Source organism: Herpailurus yagouaroundi, unplaced genomic scaffold (assembly GCF_014898765.1).
Source record: "Herpailurus yagouaroundi ecotype Mexico unplaced genomic scaffold, PumYag 203, whole genome shotgun sequence".
Classification (NCBI taxonomy): Eukaryota; Metazoa; Chordata; class Mammalia; order Carnivora; family Felidae; genus Herpailurus; species Herpailurus yagouaroundi.
The window spans coordinates 19,922,259-19,947,552 of record NW_024412434.1 but is presented as its reverse complement, the minus strand read 5'-3'; the positions used below and the strand labels follow the sequence as shown (position 1 = coordinate 19,947,552).

Sequence of the window (25,294 nt, the reverse complement as noted above, 5' to 3'; positions counted from 1 at the left end):
GAGATTTGGGCTATGGCTGAGGGTAAATGCTGGTGACTTGGGCCACTGTCTCTGGTATCTGGTATCAAAGTGGTACTTTGTTCCGATAGGACTTTAGAACGTCCCTGCAGATTGTTCTGGTTTGACTCTGCTTGTGCTAAATATTTATAGTTTGCAAACTTCCTCAATTGGTATTGACTTCTTCCAGACTTACTGGGTCATCCTTAACAGGAAAATGAAGATGGAATTTTATTTTTATTTTTTTTTTAATGTTTATTTTTGAAAGAGAGAGAGAGAGAGAGAGAGAGAGTGTGTGTGTGTGTGTGTGTGTGTGTGTGTGTGTGTGTGAGCAGGGGAGGGTCAGAGAGAGAGAGGGAGACACAGAATCCTAAGCAGGTTCCAGGTTCTGAGCTGTCAGCACAGAGCCTGATGCGGGGCTCAAACCCATGAACTGTGAGATTGTTATCTGAGCCGAAGTTGGACACTTAACCTACTGACCTACCTGGGAGCCCAGCCCCAAGATGCAACTTTCCCTCTGAAGTCCTCCTGCTGGAATAGACACATGACATCGAAAACAATCATGTTTCCCTTGACTGTGGTGTTGTAATGATTTTAGTCCTGCTCCACCGAAGTTATTCTCCCTTATTTCAGTAGGATGTGATGATACCCAAAGTAATAGAAGGGATGGATGGTCATCATTGAGAGCGCATGGGCTTGGAAATTCAGCAAGACTCCTCCTCTCAACTCCTCAACGCTGAGATCAGAAGTAACAGCCCCAAAGTACAGGGACCATGAGCAAATTGATGGAAAATACATGCTACTAGAAAGCAGTGCCTGGTGCATAGTTGGTACTCCATGATATTTGTTGAGTGAATGGATAAATAATGGTTTAGCTTAAAAAAAATCAAATAAATTGGGTACTGCACTTCTCCTTGGTTTAGGCATTCAAAACTGGGGTGATTTTGCCCCCAGGGAATATTGCCAATGTCTGGAGACATTGTTGGTGGTCACAAGTGGGGTGTGGGTTGCTACTGGCATCTAGTGGGCAGGGGCCAGGGATGCTTCTAAGCATCCTATAATGCACAGGCCAGGGCCCCCCACAACAATGAATTATCCAAGATATTAATGCTGAGATTAAGAAATCCTGCCTTAGGGGGGCGCCTCAGTGGCTCAGTCGGTTGAGCGTCCAACTTCAGCTCAGGTCATGATCTCACCGTTTGGGAGTTCGAGCCCCGTGTCAGGCTCTGTGCTGACAGCTCGGAGCCTGGAGCCTGCTTCGGATTCTGTCTCCCTCTCTCTCTATCCCTCCCCAACCAGTGGTCTGTCTCTCTCTCTCTCAAAAATAAATAAACATTAAAAAAAAAAAGAAATCCTGCCTTAAGTTAAAAAACAAAAACTTCACGACCTTTTAAAAAATACCTTTAACTTTCTATTTATCTTCTTTTTATTTAAATTAAATAAGATTTATGAGACTATGGAGGTATTTTCAATTACAGAAAACGTGAAAATCCCGAGGTATGAAATTCTATATTTTAATAGCTACACTCAACAGGATTCTACCATTTGATTTTCTATGCACAATGAACCAAATGAATTTTTTAGTAGTTAAAATATGAGCAAGAACGTATAGACTTGGTGGGGTTTTTATTTTAGCTCATTTCCCCCTTTCTAAATCCTTTCTAAACAACAAGGTCACAAACAAAGTAGTCTCATTTAAATAAACGGCTCTTTCCAAACGGAGAAATTAATCTGCTTAGTATAAAAGAGATTTAAAACCTTGACAATGCACACAACCAGCAGAATTATCTGCAGCAGTGTGGGATGCCACAGTACAGAGAGGCCGAAGCAGCAAAGAAGAATCTATGAATCACACATATGTGTCTCTTCACCGAGATGCCTCCTGGCTGGAACCCAGACTGTAGGAACACTAAACAACTGCAACTTTCTAGGGCAATCTCCCTTCTCCCTTCTTAATTGGGTTCTATTTTGACCCTCCTGGGCCTGTGGCTTGCACTGTGCTCTTACACTCACCATCATCCCACTGGCTAATATTTACTGAAGAACTACTGTGTGCTGGGCACTGGGTATAAAGAGGTGAGCTAAAGAGATTTATTTGAATCTGAGTTACTGTCTAAAGGTCTTAGGGACACAGGGTATTTAAATGGTCTTCACCTCAAAGCTGGTGAAGGAATATTACTGAGCCATAAAAAGGAAGTCCTGTCTTTTGTGACAACGTGGCTGGACTTGGAGGACATTATGCTAAGTGAAATAAGGTAGACAAAGAAAGGCAAATACTGTGTGAAATCACTTCCATGTGAAACCTAAAAAAGCAGAACTCAGAAATAGAGTAGATCAGATTGGTGGTCGCCAGGGGCTGGGTGGGGTAATTGGGGACAAGTTGGTCAAACGGTACAAACTACCAGCGATAAGATGAATAAGTTCTGAGGATCTGATGTATAATTAACAATACGGTCTTGTGTTCTTGAGAGCTGTTAAGAGAGTAGATCTTAAAAGTTAACCACCTGCCCTCCACAAACATGCCAAGGTAATTACGTGAGGGGTTGGAGGTATTAACTAACTTCAGTGTCGTAGTCATTCCCAAACGTATACGTGTATCAAATCATCACCTTGTACACCTGAAATTTACATACATTGTATGTCAACAATATCTCAATAAAGCTTGAAAAAATAATGTCTTCAGCTGATGGGAAAGACGACCGGCTGATACCGGCTCAACTCCTTCATAGACACTTCTCTTAAAATGTTTTAAAATTGAAACACTTAAAAATATTCATAAAAATTTTAAGTTAAAAATTAAATCAAAATTTTCAAATGAAAAAAATTCAATTTGTTTTAAATTTTAAAATGACAACATTTAAAAATCCTTTCTAGAAAAGCTTCCTGCTGAGCTTTTGAGAAGAGGTTCCCTGCAGGGTGTGTGCATATGAGTCAGTGTTGTTACCTGGAGGAAGGTCTTGGCCCATAACCGTGATCTGACTTTTAGGACGGCGCTTTCTCCTCCTTCTAGTCGCCCCACCACGCAGGAGATTTGTAAGCACTCGATATTTGTACAATTCTGCAAAAAACACAACAGCGATGTCTTTAAATTGTGGTAGAAGATCAGCATTGAAGTCAGTTTATCTACATTGCATTTTCTCAGAAGTCACCGCCTAATCCATAAATTACTCATTTAAATAACAAACAACTGCAGTGAAACAGCTTGGTAGTAATGATGCATCAATTTTACTGGTAACAAAATTTAAGCTTTTTTTTTGCCCCTAAGAACTTAAAACAATCTTCCTGCAGCAGTGATTGGACTGTTTTCATTTTCTCAGAACTTGGGAAGACATTTCTTATAGACATTTACAACACCTGACCCTAAACTAAGCAAGCCCTGAAATGGCTTCAGACAAAGCTCCCTGTGTCTAGATTATCTCAAAGACTCAGTGTTAGCAACGCATGGACAAGCATATCTCTATAACATTCTTCTCCCTAAATTACTTCCTGCTTATAAAGCAGAATCTTGCAGATTCCATCCATTAAGCTATTTTTAAACTAGTTTCTAGGTTTGCCAATTTATAATGGGTAACTTTTCCTATATGAGATGCATCTTTCTGGGAAGTATTCATTAAACCGATGACATTCTACCTGTCAAATCATATTTTCTGATTGGATCCAGTATGGAAATAAATGGACAACTCACCTCCATTTTCTGTGTACCCATGTGTAGGATGATACTTCTTGAATTGTACTCCCTTGCTGATTTTAATTTAATGCATAGGCTATACTCTATTTCTCATGTCTCAGGCACTGGGCACTGGCCTATAGATGCTCAATAAACATCAGTTTATTGGACATTATGTGCAGGATTTAACGGAGGCATTTCAATTTTTAAAAAAAAATTTTTTTTTCAATGTTTTTTATTTATTTTTGGGACAGAGAGAGACAGAGCATGAACGGGGGAGGGGCAGAGAGAGAGGGAGACACAGAATCGGAAACAGGCTCCAGGCTCCGAGCCATCAGCCCAGAGCCCGACGCGGGGCTCGAACTCACGGACCGCGAGATCGTGACCTGGCTGAAGTCGGACGCTTAACCGACTGCGCCACCCAGGCGCCCCAGAGGCATTTCACTTTAAGTAATGGATAAGCCACAGAGGTACATGTTGCCATGAAAATCTTTTTCAAGAATCTCAGAATTCTCTAAAAGCAAAGCAGTCAGTAATGTGTATCTGGTAAATTCTGGGAAGGCCAAATTTCTACATGCTATTTCCAAATTGAGGTGGCTGGGATTTTTGTTCTACTTGGGCTGGGTGCTGAGGTGTTTGGGGTTTTGTGCCTCCAGCAGGAGCAGGAGTCCTGCAGTCCCTGTCACCTGTGAGGACCTGCATGTTTACCTGCGCTCCATTACTGACAAGCTGTGTATCTCCAATCCCACCCTCTGGAGGCAGAGGAGGGGAGTGGGAAGGAGGTGATTCTTATAAATCCCTGGAGCTGTTGATCCTGGTGAGCTAGCTCAGTTGGAGGATTCTGGAGACGGTGGTGCTCAGAATGAACCTTGAAGGGTGAGAAAGAGTGAGCTAGGCAGATGAGGACAAGACCAGTGCGTGTTCAGAAAAGAGGAGAGAAGGGTATTTGGGGCAGGGTGGACAGGTGGAAATGAGATAGGAATGAGAGAAAGTCTAGGTGGTAAAGAATTTTCCTATTTGAGCCAAGGAATTGTATCCAGAAGATCCCATTTAAGCAAGAGTTATGATTGGGTGTGTGTTTTAGGGGCAGGTGGTACGTGAGGCAAGAATGGCAGGAGGAGAGCAGGAAGCAAGGAGGGTGATAAGGGCTTGTTGCAAGAGTCCAAGTGGGAGGCAAGGAGGCTCTGAACCAACGCTGTGGGGATGGAGAGAGGAAGACAAAGTTAAGGGCAGCTCAGGAAGCAGAACGGGATAGTTGGTGACAAATTGGAGATCTTGATGAAGAAGAGTGAGGATTGGGGGGGGAGCCCTTTTGGCTTGGGGAACTGAGTGGATGGGCACCGGCATTACTGAGGTGGGGAATTCTAGAGAAGCACGTTCTGGGGATCATGGAGACGGTGTTTTGGACATGTTGGGACTGGCGTGGCTATTAGACATCCAGACAAACATGTACGCTGCACCCCTCGGGTCCAGAGTGCAGCAGGGATGGCTAAGATGGCAGGAGGCACGTGGGTATGGCTGGAGTTATGATCTTGCAAAACATTTCTCTTAAAGAGTGAAGTTGGTGGGGGAGGGGTGGGGCCCAAGGATGGAATGCAGAGGTACAGGGGCGGATAAGAAGCCCAAGAACAATTCTAAGAAGACGCAGGCCAACAGGCTAGAAGAGAACCAGGGGAGGAGGTTTTTGGGGGAGGCCAAGGGATGCAACTGTTGCAGGAAGCGGTTAATAGTATCCTATGCAGAAGAAGGTTTGAAAGATAAGGTTTCTGTAAGCTGAGTAGGGAAAGGACAAGAAGAAAGCCTGGAGATGAGGAGATGGGGTGGTCACTACAAGAGCAGCAGGGGCCCAGGATGAGAAAGGCAAGGACATTCTTAGGTGGAGGAGAAATTATATTTCAGTGCTAACGGATACAAATTTTTCCTATGCAAAGTGGAAATTATGATCCCAACACAGGATGTTGGCATTTTGCACTTTCAAATTCCTAATCAGAAATGGGATTCAGTAAGTTGTTTTTAACTAAACAAAAACCATAGGAGGTCTTATTTAACTTTTGATTTTAGAATAAACTTTGTATAATCACTTTCTATCCAGGACTGTTTTGACTTGAGGACATGGGGAGGCAGAGGATTTGCAATTTTCAAACCAATAAGAGAGAAAGAGAATAAAGCATGAGTTCATAAGGTCAGACATGGAAATCAAAAACTGCCTTGCTGTCATCTGCAAGTAATAAGTTTCTATGATATTCAGAAATTAAAAATCATCTTGCCTTAAAAATCCTTAATGAGAAAGAACAGGAGGGGGGGAGAAAACCTAACCCTACAACAGAAGTGCATATAATTTTCAAGAGAATTTTAGTTACTGATCCCTACTGCCTCTGTGAACTCATGAGACATACACTATAATGGAAGTTGATTTTTCTAAATTGTTGGTTCCCATATAGGTCTGGGCACTGGTTCTCCAGAGGGCGTTCGCATTGGTACTGCAAATTAGAGAACTCTGTAGATGCCAATCATTGTTTTTCTTTTTTAAAAATTAAATTATAAATTTTTTTACTGAGGTATAATTGATTAATTTTATTGAGGCATAATACACATAACGTATTAGTTTCAGGCGTACAACAAAATGATTTGGTATTTGTATATATTGTGAAATGATTGCCACAATAAGTCTAGTTAATATCCATCCTCACAGACAGTTACAGTTTTTTTAATGATAACTTGTAAGATCTCCTCTCTTAGCAAGTGTCCAGTATGCAATGCAATATTATTAGCTGTAGCCACCATTCTGTATGTCACATCCCCAGGACTTAAATCATTGTTTTCTGTTCTTTTGTCCCTCCTGGAAGCTTCCCTAAAATAATAATATGCAAAATTGTATTATTTTATCCTAAGCTGAAGAGCGTATCAATTTCCCTACTCTCGGGTTTTGAAAAACATGACCATGCCATAAAAATTTATAGGGACTCGGGGGCACCTGGGTGGCTCAGTCGGTTGAGGATCTGACCTCAGCTCAGGTCATGACCTTGTGGTTCCTGAGTTTGAGCCCCACGTCGGGTTCTCTGCTATCAGTGCAGAGCCCGCTTCGGATCCTCTGTTCCCCTCTCTCCCTGCACCTCCCCCACTTGTGTTTTCTCTCTCTGTTGCTCAAAAATAAATGAATATATGTATATATATATATATATATGCTGTATATATATATATATATATACTGTATATGTGTGTGTGTGTGTGTGTGTGTGTGTGTGTGTGTGACTTAAAAATTTTAAAGACTTGAAAAAAAATCTGCCAATGACTTTTGGCCAGGTTACTTCAGCTACTTCTATTATAATAAACATTCTTCCCTTGATTTCAGTTTAACTGAATAAGTCAGACTTGCTTGTTGTATTTTTCTGTCCATCTCTGCATTTGAAACTTTTTATGAATGTTAGAACATGTTCAAGACAAACATTAAAAAATTTTTTAGCCTTTTTAAAAAATGTTTTTATTTATTTTGAGAGAGAAAAAGAGTGAGAGAGAGAGAGAGAGCACAAGGGCAGGGGAGGGGCAAAGAGAAAGGGGAGAGAGAGAACCCCAAGTAGGCTCCGTGCTGTCAGCACAGAGCCTGACACAGGGCTCGAACTTAAAACTGTGAGATCATGACCTGAGCCAAAATGAAGAGTCAGACGCTGAACTGACTGAGCCACCCAGGTGTCCCACATTTTAGCCTCTTTTAAGTGTAGAGGTTGGAGGTATTAACATTGACCTTGGAAGGAGTGAGAGAACTGAACAGAAACTGACTCTTGAGCACTCTTTCAGTTTTGCAAAGGGCTGACTAAGCTCAGGACGGATCTCTGACATCCCCCAGTGCTAAGACTCTGTAGGATTTTGGCCCAGGAAATCAGAAGGCCCCCTTCTCATCTCTTCTGGGCGAGCAGAGGAGCGTGAGATGTAGGGGCACGTCTGACCTCCCAGGACCCGCTGCCCACAGCTTCTTTCGCACTCTTGTGCTCAGTGTCTGGGGACAGGCTCACAGAGAGAGCTTTGTGTTCTGCAAATGCATTCCCCGCCGTGGTTTACGTTCTCATCATTATTTCTCTAACATGGTCTGCGTGGCAGGTGGAGAAGAGTGAAAACCCTGTAATGCAAATACTCCTTTGTCCCCTTGGAAACGTCGCTTTCATGGCTCACTTCGTGTAGGGCCAAGACATGGTGGGCCTACCTGGGCACTGACTGACAAGGAGAAACTGTAGTTGCAGTTAAACCATCTGTGTTTGGGAGTTCTGTCCTATGCACCCTTTCCTCTCCCATGCGCGCGCACTGAGACAACTCACGAGGATTTTTGCGGGGCTCTGTCTACGGGGCTCTGGCACACGCACGTCTCTCTTCCTGACAAGATGAGGGATGGTCGAGTTCCGCAGAAAGGCGCTCAGCTCGGGGGTGTCCTCTGGGGGGGTGGCGGGCTGCAAAGAGAAAGCAAGAGATGGCATGTCAGTCTCATAAATGCTTGCCTCCTTTCCATCAGCCTTGAACTTGAGGCATTTTTCCCCCTCAACTGGCCATGAGTCACATGAGAAGTCAGACCTGTCCTGATTTACCAGCAGCATGTTCAACAGCAAAATGAACTGTGCCGACAAGGACCAAGGCTTCCCATCCTCCAACGATAGGAACTCCTGAAGGATGGGGAATGCATTCCTGGAAAATTTATCTCGTAAGGGTCCGATTTTAGCAGAAGTGATTTCCCCATTAGGGGGTGACTTTTCAAGTAGGAGTCATTTACTTGTTACTTTACTCTCATTGTATATTGGGACTGGTGAAACTCAGGAACCTTCTGTGTGGCGAGACGGATCCTGAGGTGGCAGGAAAGTGAGGCGATGGCCATAGGGAAACGGCGTGATGTGGTCAGGGACCCAACTTTGGCATGTCTGAGCCCCACACTCCTACAGTTGTAAAACATTCTCCCTCAGGAGTGAATCGTGTTCTAATAAAAACGACTTTTCCAAAGCATGCCAGATGAACACTGTGCTGTGAGGGAGCTTGTTTTTAGCCCTGAGTTTGTTTTGTGAGTGTTCTAGAACTTATGATTTTTATCTGAGGCTCCATGCTGGGTACATCTGATAGCTGAATAAATATTTTTAAAGTTCCAATAAATCTCACACAATATCCTATTAAAACTCTTCATTTTAAACCAACTGAATATAGAACCTTAATTTTCTGTCTCCCTAGGTTCCCCAAACACGTTTTCCTTTCTAGTCCCAGGAAAAATAATAGTATGCTTATTTCTATGGGATGAAAAAAGATATTCTTATATTGCAGATGTAGGATGCACCACAAAAAATGAAATGAGAGTGCTCAGTGTGTCGTAAGAACCTAGAAAAATCTAGTGGATAAACAGGTAGAGTCCAGACTCCTTAGTATGCCATGCATAGCCTACTTCTCCAGCCTCATTTCTTAACCAAGAGCCCTTCACGTCCTGCTTTGCACAGGATGCACAGAACCTCCATCCACTCCTGATGTGCACCAGGCTGATTCCCAATCCCCTGTTTGATATCCCACATGATGGCTCCACTCCCCCATCAGTACCCATCAAGCTGTATAGTAACTGCTGATGAGTTGCCCAATGAGAAGATGTAAAATAATAAGGATAGGGTTACATATAACATCAAAGGAAATATCAGGAAACAGGGAGAGGAAGAAGATCCAGGGAGGAAAAGTAAGATGGGGGAAATTGGATGTAAGAGACAATCCAAGAAAGTATGGATCTAGGGAAGCCCAAGGAAAAGGAAGTTGCAAAAATAAAGAGTGACTGAGGATGTCCAATCCTGCAGCCAAGTAAAGAATTAGGACTAAAAGGAGTCATTAAGTTTGTCACATAAGAAAGTGACACATCATCTAGCAGTTCCCCTCTGTGTATTCATCCGAAGAAAGGGAAAACACGAGCTTGAAAAGATCTATGCACCTCCATGGTCACTGAAGCACTACTTATAGTAGCCAAGATATGGAAGCAACCTAAGTGTCCATTGGAGATGACTGAATAAAGATGTGGGGCGCACACACACACACACACACACATACACACAAATATTATCCAAACATTAAAAAAAAGAAGAAAATCCTGCCATTTGCGAAAACATGGATGACCTCACGGGCATTATGTTAAGTGAACTAAGACAAAGAAAGATAAATATCATGTGGAATCTAAAAAAAAAAAAAAAAGACCACCCCAAATCACCCCAAACCCAAACTAAACCTCTAACTCATAGATACAGAGAACAGGTTGGTGATTGCACAGTTGGGGGACTAGGGAGGGGGGTGAAATGGGTGAAAGTGGTCAAAAAGTACAAACTCGCAGTTATAAAATAAACAAGTCCTAGGGGTGGAATGTAGAGCTCAGTGACTACAATTAATATCGCGCTGTGTATTATTCCTGTAGCGGTCGCAGTAGCAGTAAAATAATAGCCCATAGAGAAGAAAACTCTTCAGCTTCCTGTGTGGTTGCATCAGATGCAGCTTGTGCACAGATAAATAACATGTTTGTGGTGGCCCCTGGTGCGTCATCACTTACAAATACTTAGGAGTGGTCTCTCAGCAAAACACAGGACTTACTCTGAGCCAGAGAATGAGCGAGACCCACAGCAGGGGCTGGTAAAACATGCTTCTTTCTTTTAGCGATATTGTTTTACAGATAGAGGAATGTCCCTCCTAAACACCACACTGAGAATGTCTTCCAGTGACTTCCAAACCAGTGTTCTGAAGTGGCATTCCAGAAATTGTTTCAAGATACAAAACAAAAACCCAAAACACAAAACGAACCAAAACCAAAAAAAACAAGGGAGACGTTATCCAAGAAATGTAAATAACAGGTACAGCCTATTTTCTAGATGAACTTTTGGAGCCTGTTTCACAATTGATTGTGAAACCACAGGTCATGTGTTTCCTTAATCTGAAATCCTTAGCGGTGAGGGCCTTTTAGCACCCCTGTTAGGCATACGTTCGGTGCAGAATACAATTTGCTAAGTGGTCCGAGCAGCTGGTGGCAAACACTCAAGTATCTTCTTCAGAACAAATGTGAAAATTGCTCCTTTCTGTAATAAGGAAATGATTGTTAGTAAATACGGTTCTTTCCCCCCAGCTGCTACTCAGATTTTGACTCCAACAGTTTTCTATTTTCATGACTCTTCGCCAAGCTCTTCACTCTGGGCTACGTTTAAATTTATGAATTAAAGGGATACTGGATAGCTGGATTGTGCAAGACAGCTGGAAATGCAGCTTTTGAAGAACACAGTTGGGTGAGATAAGATTAAGGGCTCTTTGAACCCAAACAAACACAACGCATGCTCTCGTCTTCTTGTTTGTGATTTGTCTTTGCACCTCAGGTAGTCCTAGTTCACAAAAGATGGTGGACTTTCTTTCATATAACTCTTCGTCTATAATTAAGTCGAAGTAGGGACAGACCATGGAGGTCAGTCTACCATGTAATTTTCCTTAAGACATAAATGTTAAGGATTTGTCAGGAGAGGAAAAAAAATCCACTTTTTTTTTAAAACATTCTGAAAAGTTCATGCGAAGAATGACTAAAAGAATCCATTCACTCCATTGGCGATTTTGAAGCTTTTCTTAGTTGTGGGACATGTTTTTGCATTTTAAAATTTACAGGAGGACCTGAAGACCATCTTAAAGAGAAGATAAGGCAGGGGCACCTGGGTGGCTTGGTCGGTTGAGCATCTGACCTCGGCTCACGTCTTGATCTTGCCGTTCCTGAGTTCCAGCCCCGCGTCAGGCTCACTGCTGTCAGCCTGTTAGTGCAGAGCCCGTTTTGGATCCTCTGTCCCCCTCTCTCTGTCCCTCCCCCACTTGTGCTCTCTCAAAAGTAAGTAAGCATTTGAAAAAGAGAGAGAGAAGATAAGGCAAAGAGAAATTGACCCTGGAGAGTGTATTCCCTTTGGTGGCTGAAAATCGGACCTATAGGCACTGTTAAAAATAAAAGGTGGGGCACCTGGGTGGCTCAGTTGGTTAAGTGTCCGACTTTGGCTCAGGTCATGATCTCATATTTGTGAGTTTGAACCTCACATCGGGCTCTGTGCTGACATCTCAGAGCCCACTTCTGATCCTCTGTCTCCCTTTCTCCTCTGCCCCTGCCCTGCTCAATCTCTCTCTCTCAAAAAATAAACATTAAAAAAATTTTAAAAAGTGAATGAAATAATTCTATCAAGGGGAACATGAGAGAGAGAGGAGAGAACACAAGTGGGTTGGGAGCTGTAACCAGTGTTCCTGCATTCTGAATTAATAAGAAGCAGTAAGTAAATGGAGGCAGTAATGAAGGAAAAAAATTCTCTTAAGTGTAAGACACAACTGCAAATTTGCCAAGCCAAGCCACAGTCTATGTGCTCACCGATTAAAAAAAAAAAAGAAATAGAAAAACCAACAACTAGTTGTAGAGCTCTAATCCTTGGCAAACGGCCTCTGTGTTTCTGTGTCCACGTTTGTACTATCTGGTTGTAATTCGGGCTTCCTGTGAGAATGATCTGGTTCCAGACAGTTGTAACCTTCTGCCTTCCAGGCTCCAAGGTCCGTTCTTTGGGCAACAGTGGCTTTCTCTCTTGTTGCCGTCATCCTAGCCCAGCCTCTGTCCGATCCTTTGTGCCTCCGGCTTCTTTCTTGCGCTGGGGCCCAGAACGTGGTGCCCTGATCTCCGTGAAGGTTGAATTCCCGCACCTCGCTTGTCCCCCGCCTCCCCGGGGTACAGTCTGACATTGCGCAGCCCTTTTGTCCAGTTCTCATACTTGGCTGTTGGTGACGAAATCTTGCCAACTTCAAAAAACATCCTTTACTCTTTATTCAACTTTGGTTCCTAAATAACGTTCGCTTTTTCAGCTACATCTTATTGAGACATCATAGCTTGTCTGGAGGACTCCCCAAACCCCAGGATAAAGTTCACCAAAATAAGATAATGGATAGTTTGAAATCATTCTTTGACTGCCTTTCGAATGGTTGAGAAATGCTGTATCCAACTGTAGAAATTTATTTCAAGAAGGATCTGGAATGAATTAGATGTAATGGATTGGTTGGGAATGCTGCAGACAGTTGAATGTTTCACAGTGTTTTAGATGGTACAACGTGAAGAGATTGCCGCGTTAAAATACTGTCTCTGGGGGCGCCTGGGCGGCTCAGTCGGTTAAGCGTCCGACTTCAGCTCGGGTCATGATCTCACGGTCCATGAGCTCGAGCCCCGCATCGGGCTCTGTGCTGACTGCTCGGAGCCTGGAGCCTGTTTTGGATTCTGTCTCCCTCTCTCTCTGCTCCTCCCCTGCTCGTGCTCTCTCTCTCAAAAATAAATAAATAAACATTAAAACAAAATTAAAAAAAAAAAAATCCTGTCTCTGAAGCCTGGAGGCAGAACCTTCACGGCCATCTTCTTATGCCCCTAAGTTCTTAGAAGACAGAGAGATGAACTTGATGAAGTGAAACCATCATGGGAAGAACAGAAAACAAAACACAGCAACCATTTGGTTGCGTTCACTTCTGGGTGGCAGAAGTGAAAGCAGGAGTGAATGTCCAGGTGCTGCCCCGCCCTCTGGTCCCCCTGTGCTGGGTTGTGTGGCTCACTCACTTTTCCTGAACCCCATCACCTGCACATGCTCCCATTTACCTTCACACTTGGGTGTTTGAACAGCATCAACAAAGCAGGCTAAGCGAATCCCCACAGAGCCTGATATGAGGCAAGTATTTAAAAAACAACTCACAAACTTCTAGAGGCATTTGAGTGTGTCCTTGCCTGCACCCCACACCCCCCAAATTTAGTCACTGATGCTCTGTATTTGGGCAATGAGTGTGGGTGAGAACTTCTGCCCCTTGTCTCCCATGATCATGGTGGTGACTTTCAAAGGCAGACTGCTCTTCAAACTTTGGGGACATTTGGGCCACTTGGTGGGATAATGAAACTGTGCCGGTCACTGTTTGGAAGACTGAATTCTGTTCAGACCTTATCAGACTTTGAGGTTTATGTGAGGAGACTCACATTTGGAATGCATGTTCAATTTACAGATGGGTTATATTTCAGATGATTTTAGACTAGGTGTTTGGCACTCTGAATGCATTTCTCTTTAGAAGCAATCTTTTAAATGGTGGTTCAGTTTTCAGGCCAGCCCACAAAAAAACCCTTACTTTATCTACAATATGGCTTTGATGAGTAAAACTATGTATTTTCAATAAAAAACAAAGCCAGGAGGTTGCTATAGGAGTAATTTTTTTTTAAAAAGCAGAAAGAAGCCATATTGTGTTAAATACATTAGTTATATTAAATGCTATTAGATGTAATTAGGCAGAAAGGAGAAATTATTTTGAAATGTTGTAGAGCGTCTGCAGGGGATATCTGGGGAATTGCAAAGGTTTTAGAGTTGGTGGTGGTAGGTACTTGGAGCGGATGGCCTAGAAAATGCTTCTAAGGAAATCTGGACGGTTTCTTTATCATCAGCACATTTCCTGAGACATTTGTGGGAGCTGCAAAGAGGCAATGAAGAAGGGAGCTACTTTCAGTAGTTAAGTTGGAAAAATGAGAATACATACAGAAGGGGGAAGTGGACAAAAAGGTGTTTGTGACCCCGAGAGAAAGGGGTTTTGCTGCGGGGAAATCAGTTGAATGGTTGGAGAGGCAAACATGGTGGGGAACTTGAAAATCGTCCAGAGGATACTTGAGAAAGTTGCTGTGGGAGCTTTCCCTCTGACAGACCCGTGGCTGGCCTGGGATATTGTGGTGGCTTATCCAGTGGGGACTGCAGTATCCTCAGGAAGAACTTAGAGAAAATGAACTGCTTGTAGATGCAGATGTTTTAGGAGGCACTCACTAATTATTGCTCTATTTATAAAGAAATTGTAGGAGCACCTGGGTGGCTCAGTCAGTTAAGCATCCTAGTCTTTTTTTTTTTTTAATGTTTATTTTTGAGAGATAGAGACAGAACACGAGTGGGGGAGGGGCAGAGAGGGACGGAGACACAGAATCCGAAGCAGGCTCCAGGCTCTGAGCTGTCAGCCCAGAGCCCCATGCGGGGCTTGAACTCTCGAGCCGTGAGATCACAATCTGAGCCAAAGTCGGATGCTCAACCGACTGAGCTACCCAGGTGCCCCAAGCATCCTATTCTTGATTCTAGCTCAGGCCATGATCTCACGGTTCCTGAGATTGAGCCCCAAGTTGGGCACAGCACTGAGCATGGAGCCTGCCTGGCATTCTCTCTCTCCCTCTGTCTTTGCCCTTCCCCTGCTCAAGCTCTCTCTCTCTCTCTCTCTCTCTCTGTCTCTCTCAAAATAAATAAATAAACTTAAAAAAAAAAAGAAATTATAGAACCGAATCATAAGGAATTTTACCTTGGTGGGCAAATGAGATTGATTATTGATTACTAGGATTTAATTTTTGCCTAGATGAATGTATTTTGACTGCCTGTTCCTTTTGCTACACCCACTCTTTCTCTGCTTCCTAAAGAACTAAGTTAAAAAAAGTATATTTATTTTAAAATATCTATATTAAAAATATAGCAATTAACTTTGATGTAAGGATCTGAAATTGATACCTAAGTTAAAAAAGTTTCCCACACCTATTCTAGATCTAATAAATAATTTGTTCTTTGCTAATTTCAATTCATATTTAAGACAGAGAAAAGAATGTTTAGCTCTGTATTATCTAGGAAGAAATAAATTGTCAAGTAAGTTTATAGCAACTTCACCAAGAAATTATTTAATATCTTAAGCAGAAAATAACTTTCAGGTACTCTCAGCTTTTGATAGCTGCTGATATAAAATTTACTGATAATTAATTTTTAAAATCTATTCACTGACAAAATCCCTTTTAGACTGTCCGGGTTATACATGCTACATATAAGTAAAGGTACTTGGAGTACCTGAAATTAAAAACACTTCAAGTTTTTCATTATTCTGAATTTTAAGAATTCATGAATTGTTATCATTTGTTATTTTGGGGAGCTATTCCTTCACCCTGTAATCAAATCTTCTTATATTCAATTTCCACAAATTGAGAGTTTTATAAAAGCATAATTAAGTTGCATTTAAAAAATTACTAGCCTTAGGTTTTTAAAAGATGTTTATTTATTTATTTTGAGAGAGAGAGAGCATGCTTGAGTGGGCAAGGAGCAGAGAGAGAGACAGAGGGAGAGAGAGAGAATCCCAAGATCCCGAGCCCCAATCGGGGCTCGATCTCACGAAGCGTGACATCATGACCTGAGCCAACATCAAGAGTCAGACGCTTAACTGACTGAGCCACGCAGGCACCCCCTAGCCTTAAAGTTTAAAGAAAATCTGTGTGGCAGGGAATGCAGGTGCACAAATCTGTCAACACTGAAGGCAAACTATCTATTGGTATTGTTCCAGTCACTGCGAATAATTGTTAAATCGCAAGAAAAAAGAATTCATAACCAACATGGGTCATATCACATAGGTTACATAAAATATACAAACATATATAAATAGTGTCATATATAAACCAAACATTACACTTGCGAGTTTAGAAACCTTCCCCATGATCACGTGCTCCAGGAATCCACGACTGAAGTAGAGAACCCAGTAACTACAGCACATGAAATGTGAAAGCTTTAATTGCTTAGATGTTACACATTATTAACATTTGAAGATGTTACTTTATAGTAAGCCACTGTCCTTGAAGACATTAAAATCATCTCAATGAAGAGCCAAGAGAGAGGAAATGAAAAAAAAAAATTCAGGGAGGCAGTATTTTACATAATTTTGTGGAATACAAGTGGCCTTATTTATTATTTCCCCTTGAAGAAGGAGACTTTTTGCCCTATAAATCCTTTAATTCTGAACCCCTTTTACTCTTCCTCTCTTGGAATAGAAGGCATGTTGGGTTGAAGAAGAAAGCCTTTCATAACTGGCCACGTCTCAGCACCACCTGTTTGAGGAGAGGCAGACCCGCGTTCCAAATGGTTGAGTTAGTATTTCATGAAGCGCCATTTCTAACAGAGACACTGTCTCCCTGAGCTACTAGACAATGTTCATTCTTAACACGAAGTTCTCTTTTGAGGATAACATCGGGTTACAAATGTTTTTTTCCCCCTCCATTCAAATGTGATATTCTCCAGCGTTGATGCTAATTATGTTCTTTTCTTCCCAGAAGAAACTTAAAGCCAGATTTGGATCTTAATCTGAATGAGATAAGCTCCTTGGACATTTGAGCTCCCAGCATGGATGTCAGGTGGGGGTTGCCGAGGGGCAGAGTTTCAGGCCCCCCTCAGGCCCTGCCTCTAAACAGACCTCCAGGTGATTGGCTATGCTTAAGAATTGGAAAAATACTGCTCTAGGCTTCTCTATAAGCTGCACTGAAGAATGGGGTCCAGAAATTTCCAGTCTGGGGGTTCTCAGGGCACTGAGATGGCCTTTGGCAAATTATCGCATTTTACTACTTGCTATTGGCAACATCTGGAGAAGCCCATTTTGGCAAAGATCCTTATATCTTTTGGCAATGTACCAAAAGGACTCCAAAAATAGCATTTGGTACGAATTCTCCAAAACACGACATGTCTACTTATGATTTTGGTTTGGTTGTGCTGCAAGTCAAACCATATGCAAAAGGTACACATTCAAATAGACTAAATAAATGACAGGTCGCCATGAGCAACAGAACCAAGAGAAATGTAAGTTTTCTAGGAGTGACAGTTTAAGTTAGGTCTGGCATTTTAGCCATAAAACGAAAAGAAAAGGCTGGACAGATTATCACTGAAAGAACTTACTCTTGTAATTATTTTGCCTTAAAAAATAAAAGCTACAGTTTTAATTTTTTTTTCCTTACCCTAATAAACAAGCAGAACAGCTTAGTTGGACCAGGCTCCTACCTTTATATCTAGTGGGTTGATGTCAGGATTTGTTTGACACTGCAGAGGTCCGAGAGTTTGAATATGAAAAATGTAGAGGAGAAATTCATCCCGGGCAGAGAATGGCCAGCCCACCTCCAGGAGAGTGTCACTGATGGTACTCGGTCCAATATTGTGCAGCTACAAACAAGGAACACATCAAATGATGGTACAGCACAAAACAGAAAGATGAAACCAAACGCCACATACTTCATGCCCAGTCTAAAGAAGCACGTATTTTTGGCTTTAATGCATCTGGGCTACGATAGTGGCTATACGAAAACAGAATCTTTATCAGCCAGAGATGCTCCGAAAACAGGTGCTGGTGCTCAGACAAGAATCTTCCATTTTATGAAGCTCTCAGGGCAGATTTCCTTAGCAAAGACCATGCAAAGACCAGGTCCGATGATGATGTTTACCTTAAGTTTATATTAATTTAATCACAGTGCTAGAAATGCAATTTTAATTATGCGCTTTCAAAACCTAGTTACTCTTTCTTTACATTGAAATCTGCCGTTTTCCTGACTACCGACTTGTCAATTGTAACCATCTGTGGTGCACTGTCTTTCACCCTCTGGAAAAATGGTTATCCATCAAATGCTAAAGACCGTCCAGCCTCACCACAGTTCACTGCAAGTGTGCATTTCAAAGCTGGGCTTCTTCTGTTTTAATCAGTGAATCTCAAAGAAAGGCCACATCTCATAAAGAGATGAGCATTTTAAACACATGAATCCTATACTCACAGGACACAAAAAACAGCTTGAGAAGTTCACTAAATGTATTTAAATTTCTTGTGGTTTTGAAAATTCACTTCAAAGTTAGCAGGAAACTTTTGCCCCCCCTTTTTTTTTTTTCACAGTTCTGATCATTATACTGATCAATGAAACAATTTATAATTGGTTTTGCTTATTAGGCGGCTCACTTAGTTCACATTATCAGAGCAACATGACATCCACTGATAACAGTGTATTTTGAGACATGAGAATAGCATGGAAGAAACATGTGACGATTGCTTTGTCACCATGGATTATTACCCTAAAATCTTATGATCCGTTTCTTCTAAGATTAGAAGCAGGGCTTCCCTGAGAATCACTGAGCTTGAATATGGTGGCAGACTTTAAAGTTTCACCCTTCTTAAGCAGAAACTGGTGCACATAAGTTTCATCAATTATTTGACAACATTTTTTTTTTCTTTTCCAGCGAGGTTCTTAATCCGAGTGGCCTTGGGGACTATGTTATCCTTTTGCTATAAAGAGAGTTTAGGGCAAAGCTTTGATCCAGCTTTGGACAGGGCTGATTCTGAACCTCAGGTTGGGCAGATGACAGAGGTTTTCGTGTTGACGCTGTGCAGGAGTTGATGCCTCTTTCCCACATATGTAAACAGCTCATCAGTTTTGAAATGGCTTCATTGTTAACCTTAGAGAATGCTATTCATGTCCCTTGTAGCTTGAGATGAAAGTCACAGTCAGGATTATTAGGTCAGTGGAATGAGTTACACAGGAAACAGACAGCATTAAATAAAAAGGGACCTCAAACAGAAGACGGCTTGGAGCATCATTTTTACCAAAATTCTATTCCTGATCCTTTGACAATGAACAGGAATAACTACTCTCCACTAATGGTATTTATTTTATTAAAAAAAAAAAAAAAAAAAAAAAAGAACAACTACTGAACTAGCCCTTTACTACATATTAGTTTCTAACTCTAAGAAATTTAAATGTTTCAGTAATTTTTGTAATGTTTATTTATTTTTGAGAGACAGAGACAGACAGATCGTGAGCAGGCAAGGGGCAGAGAGAGAGGGAGACACAGAATCTGAAGCAGGCTCCAGGCTCTGAGGTGTCAGCACAGAGCCCGACGCGGGGCTCGAACTCAGACTGAAAGATCATGACCTGAGCTGAAGTCAGGTCGCTTAACTGACTGAGCCACCCAGACTCCCCTAAGAAATTTATATGTTTCAGATGATGTGTCAACAAAGTTACTCCCTATTCACAATTTAACACTTGAAGTAGAAAAAGATCATCAGGGCTTTTTCATGAGCTGCTGGGTTCCTTCTGGAAAATATTTTTCTAATTGAGGACTACTTCAAATCTCAGAATAAGTTATATATATATATGGTTATAAGTTATATATATGGGTTTTAATATATATATATATGTATGTATATATGTGTGTATATATGTGTGTGTATATATACATACACATATATATATATACATACATATATATATATATATAGTACAATAGTGAATAATCCATAAAATCTTCTCTGTCTGGTACCTTCTGGTTGGTGACTTTCAGTTTAAGAGATGGGTAGGTTTTAAATGTTTCTACATTTGAAAATGTAGGAAGAGGCAAAATACAGTTTAGGAAGCTAATCATTTTGATGCTTAGGCTGTCCAAACGTTAAGAGGAATTAAGGAACATTTAAAAGAGAACAGTAGGGGCGCCTGGGTGGCTCTGTCGGTTAAGCATCTGGCTTTGGCTCAGGTCATGATCTGGTGGTGCTTGGGTTCAAGCCCCACATCAGGCTCAGCGCCTGGAGTCTACCTCAGATTGTGTCTCCCTTTCTCTGTGCCCTCCCTTGCTCATTCTCTCTCTCTCTCTCTCTCTCTCTCAAAAATAAAAACATTAAAAAAAATCTATAATAAAAAGAGAACAGTAACAAGATAAAATAGTCTCACTACATAACGGCTCTTACCACTAAAAAGCAAGCGACTCATACAGTCCCCCGCTCCAATATGATAGCAGCATATAAAGCTCAGATCTTGGATCGGTGTCTTTCAAAATGTTACTAAGAGCTTATTGGTAAAGAGTGTAAGAGAACACTCCCAACACAGCTTTAAGACAGACGAAAGCTACCTCATAAATATGTTCCACCACTGGTCCAACTCCCTCCTCTTTGTGGAGCTCCTCTTCTGGTTCCCAGTTAGGAACGGGCAGAACGATCTGCGGAGGGTGCGACACTCTGAAACATGGAGCGTTTTGTTAATTGCTGCTGATGACACAGGTGAAGAAGGCTTCACTAGTGGACAGTATACGAACAGCAACTGGACAAAGTGGCCCTCCATTTATTTGAACTATTGAACTACAGCCTTATAGTCTATATAGACTTATAGACTGTTTGAACTATAGACTTATTTGTCTATAAGGAAAAAAAGTATGGAAAGTGATGTCTAGCAAAACAGCTAAAGGAACAGTAAAGGATCTAAAACATCTTCCGAAGGCTCTTAATTCCTAGTCTCTAGCTCAGAGGTGGACTATTTTATAGTATCTCATCTCTTGGGCACTAGGGGGCAGAGTGGAGAGCATTCCTGAGTTGAGATGGATAATTAAACATATACACATATAAATGTATAGAGCTACCTATAGGTCCTGTGCAAGTGTATGAGTGTGTGTGTGTGTGTGTGTGTGTGTGTGTGTGTGTACAGGATATAAATCCCTGCTTCAAGCCATACCAAGAACTGGGACTTTTTTTTGTGGATAAAAATCTAGAATACCGTGTGGTGTGTTAAATAATGAGTTGTGAAGAAATGTAGTTTTTAATTAAATACTTCAGAGGAGAAAAGCAGCCACTTGTATAATCCTCCTTCTGAGATTTCTTGGGCTTTCCCCAAGGCTAGGCCCAGAGCCAAAATAAAGCCCGATGGAGTTCTAGAGTTGTCTTCTAGAGAAGTTAAGGGTAAGAGACAGAGAATCACATGATTTAATCATGTAAGTAGGATATTAACTTGATACATGGATATTTCTTGCCTGCCATTTACACTTAGAAAGAGAGCACTGGGTGAATACAGTACAGTACCTGGCATTATTCTACAGTAAAAGCTGCTTACAAACCAAATTGTTATTTTTATATAAGCTTAAAAAGGTGAATTCCCAAAAGAACAATTTTTTTTTTTTTAGCAATTTTTAGGTAACGTATGTTTAAAAGAATTCCTAGACCTTGAACAGAACAGAACTGTTAAAAGCAACTCGAACAGAAAATCCCTCTTTTGGCAATCAGATGTCTTAAATGCCCTTTCAAAGGCATTAGTACTTAACACAGCCTCTAGCAACTTCAAACAGCTATCTTTATTTTCTCCTCTGAGTAATCTCTTTCTAAAGCAGAAAGCAAAATTTACTGGGCTAAATACTGACCCAAGGGCAAGTAACTTAATTTTCTGTGTGTCCCTATTTCCTCATCTGGAAAATTATGATAAACTCTTCGGGTTGTATACCACAAATGACTGGAAAACAACTCAAATGCTCTTGGTCAAAGTTAATTTGGCTGCATTGTCTTCTGGGGGTGAGTGGAAGAAGTAAGTATATTTTTTCAACTGACAACCCACAGAAATTCTGCTAAATTATAAAACGCTTCGCTTTCATCCTTAACGGGCAACTGTTCAACAAAAAGTGCAGGGCACAGCCTTGCGGGGCTGGTACCTCAATGTTGCCTACCCTTGTACTGCTTTGTTGGTATGTGATACTCCCCCTTCTGACTTGATTTGATTAATCCATGTTCAGACCAAACTCTGGGAACTTGGCGAGGAGAAGAGTACAGAACACAGAAGGTTACTTTCGTTTGAGTGAAGCCCAGAGAGTTTGGGCTTGCTTTCCCATGGAGTTTTCACAACCTAACCACCCAAAACTTTTCTTTGCTCTTAGCAAAGGCCACAGAGAGCTGACTCCATGCTCCACATCCATCGTGAGGCTCTAGGGAAAACTTTTGTTTGTTTTGTTTTGTTTTTGGTTTTGGCATAGAGAACACGTACAGGACACGTATAGAACAAGTATGAAAATTTTTTTCTGAAAAAGTGTGTTCTTACGGTCATCAATCCTGTAAGACTGGTCATAAATGCTCCAGTATCACAGAATCATAAATACTTAGAACTTGACAGGTGCTATGGAGGCGATGTGTTCAAAACCCCTCATTTTATACATGAAAGGAAAACTGGTGTTCAGAAAAGTAGAGGTCAGTTGCAGGTGAAGACCAGAGCTCAGGTTTACTCAGTACTATCCGTTGTACTTCCCATATATGGTTGACCCTTGAAAAACACAGATTTGGACTGTGAGGGTCCATTTATATGCAGATTTTTTCCATATATAAGATACAGTACTGTAAATGTTTTTTTTCTCTTCCTTATGATTTTCTTGGTGACTTTTTTTCCCTCTAGTCTACTTTATTATTAACATACAGTATATACAAAATATGTGTTAATCAACTGCTTAAGTTATCGGTAAGGCTTACTGTCAACAGTAACGCATATACAAAATATGTGTTAATCAACTGCTTAAATTATCGGTAAGGCTTACTGTCAACAGTAGTTCAGTTTTGGGGGAATCAAAAGTTAATGGGCAGGGGGTTGGTGGTTCTAACTCTTGTGTTGTTAAGAGGTCAACTGTGTTAATGCACCAACAGGGGCCACTAAGCAGCAGTGATTTTTAGCAAGGACAACTTAAACTTCCTGCCCCATTTCTGTAACAAAATCAAATAGAAATCTGTAAGGAAACAAATAGTCTATTATAGGGCATGGCAAAATCATTCAAAAGGTATGGCTCACAAAATTCAGTTATCTACCCTCTAAGACTTTTTCTGTTCTTTAAAAAAAATTTTTTTTAATGTTTATTTATTTTTGAGAGACAGAGAGAGACAAAGACACAGCATGGGCAGAGACAGACAGAGACACGGAATCCAAAGCAGGCTCCACGCTCTGAGCAGTCAGCACAGAGCCCGATGTGGGGCTTGAACCTACGAGCCATTATATCATGAGCTGAGCTAAAGTCAGACACTTAACTGACTGAGCCACCCAGGTGCCCCTAAGACTTTTTCAAATCTGGGGAAGCCGTGGCAAAAACAATGACTCTCTAAAGATTCCAAATAAATAAGTGAAAGGTTATTCCTGGTTTCCAAAATTATTATTTTTTTTTTAAGAAGGAAGAAAGAGTGTAATCAACTATTAGCCTAGGATAAACAGCCCAAACAGCCCTTACTGAATAGTGCTCACATTCTAAGATGGAGGACAGACCATTGTTCATGGAGATGCACCAGTAATATGAGGAGTGGGGCACCAATGGTAATACTAGACATTAGGAAGGGATTAGGGAAGCAAGGAGTTAGGTTTTTGATAAGTTAAAGTCTATATGCTATTGGATGTTCAAATCTGATTCTGCGGTAGTATGGTAGGGACCCTATTTTCGTAATCCTATTTTCAAACACTATTAGTCCTAAATAGCAGACTACTATTTATTGTGTGGAGCAACAGTGGCTCTGACCGCGATGGCCAGTGTCCATACAGACCATAGTTGTTCATGATGGCAGTGTCCCTTAATCAAACCCACTCAATCCTGATTATATTACAAAGGACATGATTTTATTACTCGTGAGCTCAGTACATGTGGTGCTGCCTCTTGTGGCCAGATTTACTTCTTACAGACTTCAAAGCGAAATTAATCCTTTGTCCCAACAAATGACATGTAAATCTGCTGAAAGACAGTGTTGACACCATCTGGCTTTAAAATCAGTAGAACATGGGGCGCCTGGGTGGCTCAGTTGGTTGAGAGTCTGGCTTCGGCTCAGGTCATGATCTCACGGTTTGTGGGTTCGAGCCCTGCGTCAGGCTCTGTGCTGACAGCTCAGAGACTGGAGCCCGTTTGGGATTCTGTGTCTCCCTCTCTCTCTGCTCCTCCCCTGTTCATGCTCTGTCTCTCTCTCTCTCTCTCTCTCTCAAAAATAAATAAACATTAAAACAAATTATAAAAAAATAAATAAAATCACTAGAACAGTTCTCAGTATTTTTCCCCATTAAAAGAAATCAATCCATTTGAGTTTATTTTTAAAATTATAAAAATGAAATAAGAACTGCTAGAGATAGTGGATGATAAAATATATTGGAATAAACCAACTGGCAAAAAAAAAAAAGATTTTTCTGGAGACTGAGTGTGCAAGATTTTCAACACAGCAGCTGTTGATTCCTTGAAGAATTAAACATTGGAACTAATATTTTTGCTGAGTGTTTGGAATAAAGACTTTTATTTTGCAAAATGGTTAAAAAGAACTTTAACACTATGTTAGAGAATAAACTGTGGTCAAATGCTGGACATTTATCTAGCGATTAAAAAACCTGCACCCAGATGAGAAATCCAATTTTAATGACCTGCTTTGAACATTGGTAAAATGAATAGAAAATGTCCTTCTTTTTAAACTTAGAAACATTGGTGTCATCATAAATGATGGCAGAAATGCACTTGTAAATATTTGTCTTACAAATTGGATATATAAGAATAAATACAATTATTTTACACACTGTGCCGCCTTGGACTGAGTTATGTCTTATGGAATAAAAATAGATCCCAATTTAAAATTTGTTTTGGAATTTAAAAAGTTTCAATTTATTTTTGGCTAGCAAAACAAAGAAAAACTAAGCTTAATGAAGTAGACAACATTTCATGTATTGTAAGGTATAAATGTTAAAAATATGTCAAGATAGTACAAAAATGCTTATTTCTTCTCTGATTTTCTTTAGTGTTTTTCTCAGACAGGGGAGTTAAATAAGAAATGCACAAAAATGAAACATCTGGATTAGCTCCAATTATCTATAAATCAAACTCACTTCCTGTGAGTCAACTCATGAATTGAGGAAGAAATCACAAAGGAAATTACAAACGCTGTGACTGAAAACCCAACATATTCACATTTTGGTATGTGCTCCAGCAATTCTTAGAGGAAAATTTACAGCACTAAATGCTTTTGTAAGAAAAGAAGAGAGGTCTCCAGTCAATGATTTAATTTCTACATAGAGGA

At 40.9% G+C, this 25,294-nt stretch overlaps 1 protein-coding gene across 1 annotated transcript in view; it reads right to left on the bottom strand.

Moving 5' to 3' along the window:
• Positions 1-25,294, bottom strand: part of ITGA8 (integrin subunit alpha 8) — a 191,292-nt gene that overhangs the window by 18,600 nt on the left and 147,398 nt on the right. Inside the window, exons 23-26 of the mRNA XM_040450953.1 lie at positions 20,377-20,482; positions 17,497-17,655; positions 7,975-8,103; positions 2,942-3,055 (exon numbers count right to left, since the gene is read on the bottom strand). Of these exons, the coding sequence (XP_040306887.1) occupies positions 2,942-3,055; positions 7,975-8,103; positions 17,497-17,655; positions 20,377-20,482 (508 nt within the window). The remainder of the gene's footprint in view (positions 1-2,941; positions 3,056-7,974; positions 8,104-17,496; positions 17,656-20,376; positions 20,483-25,294) is intronic.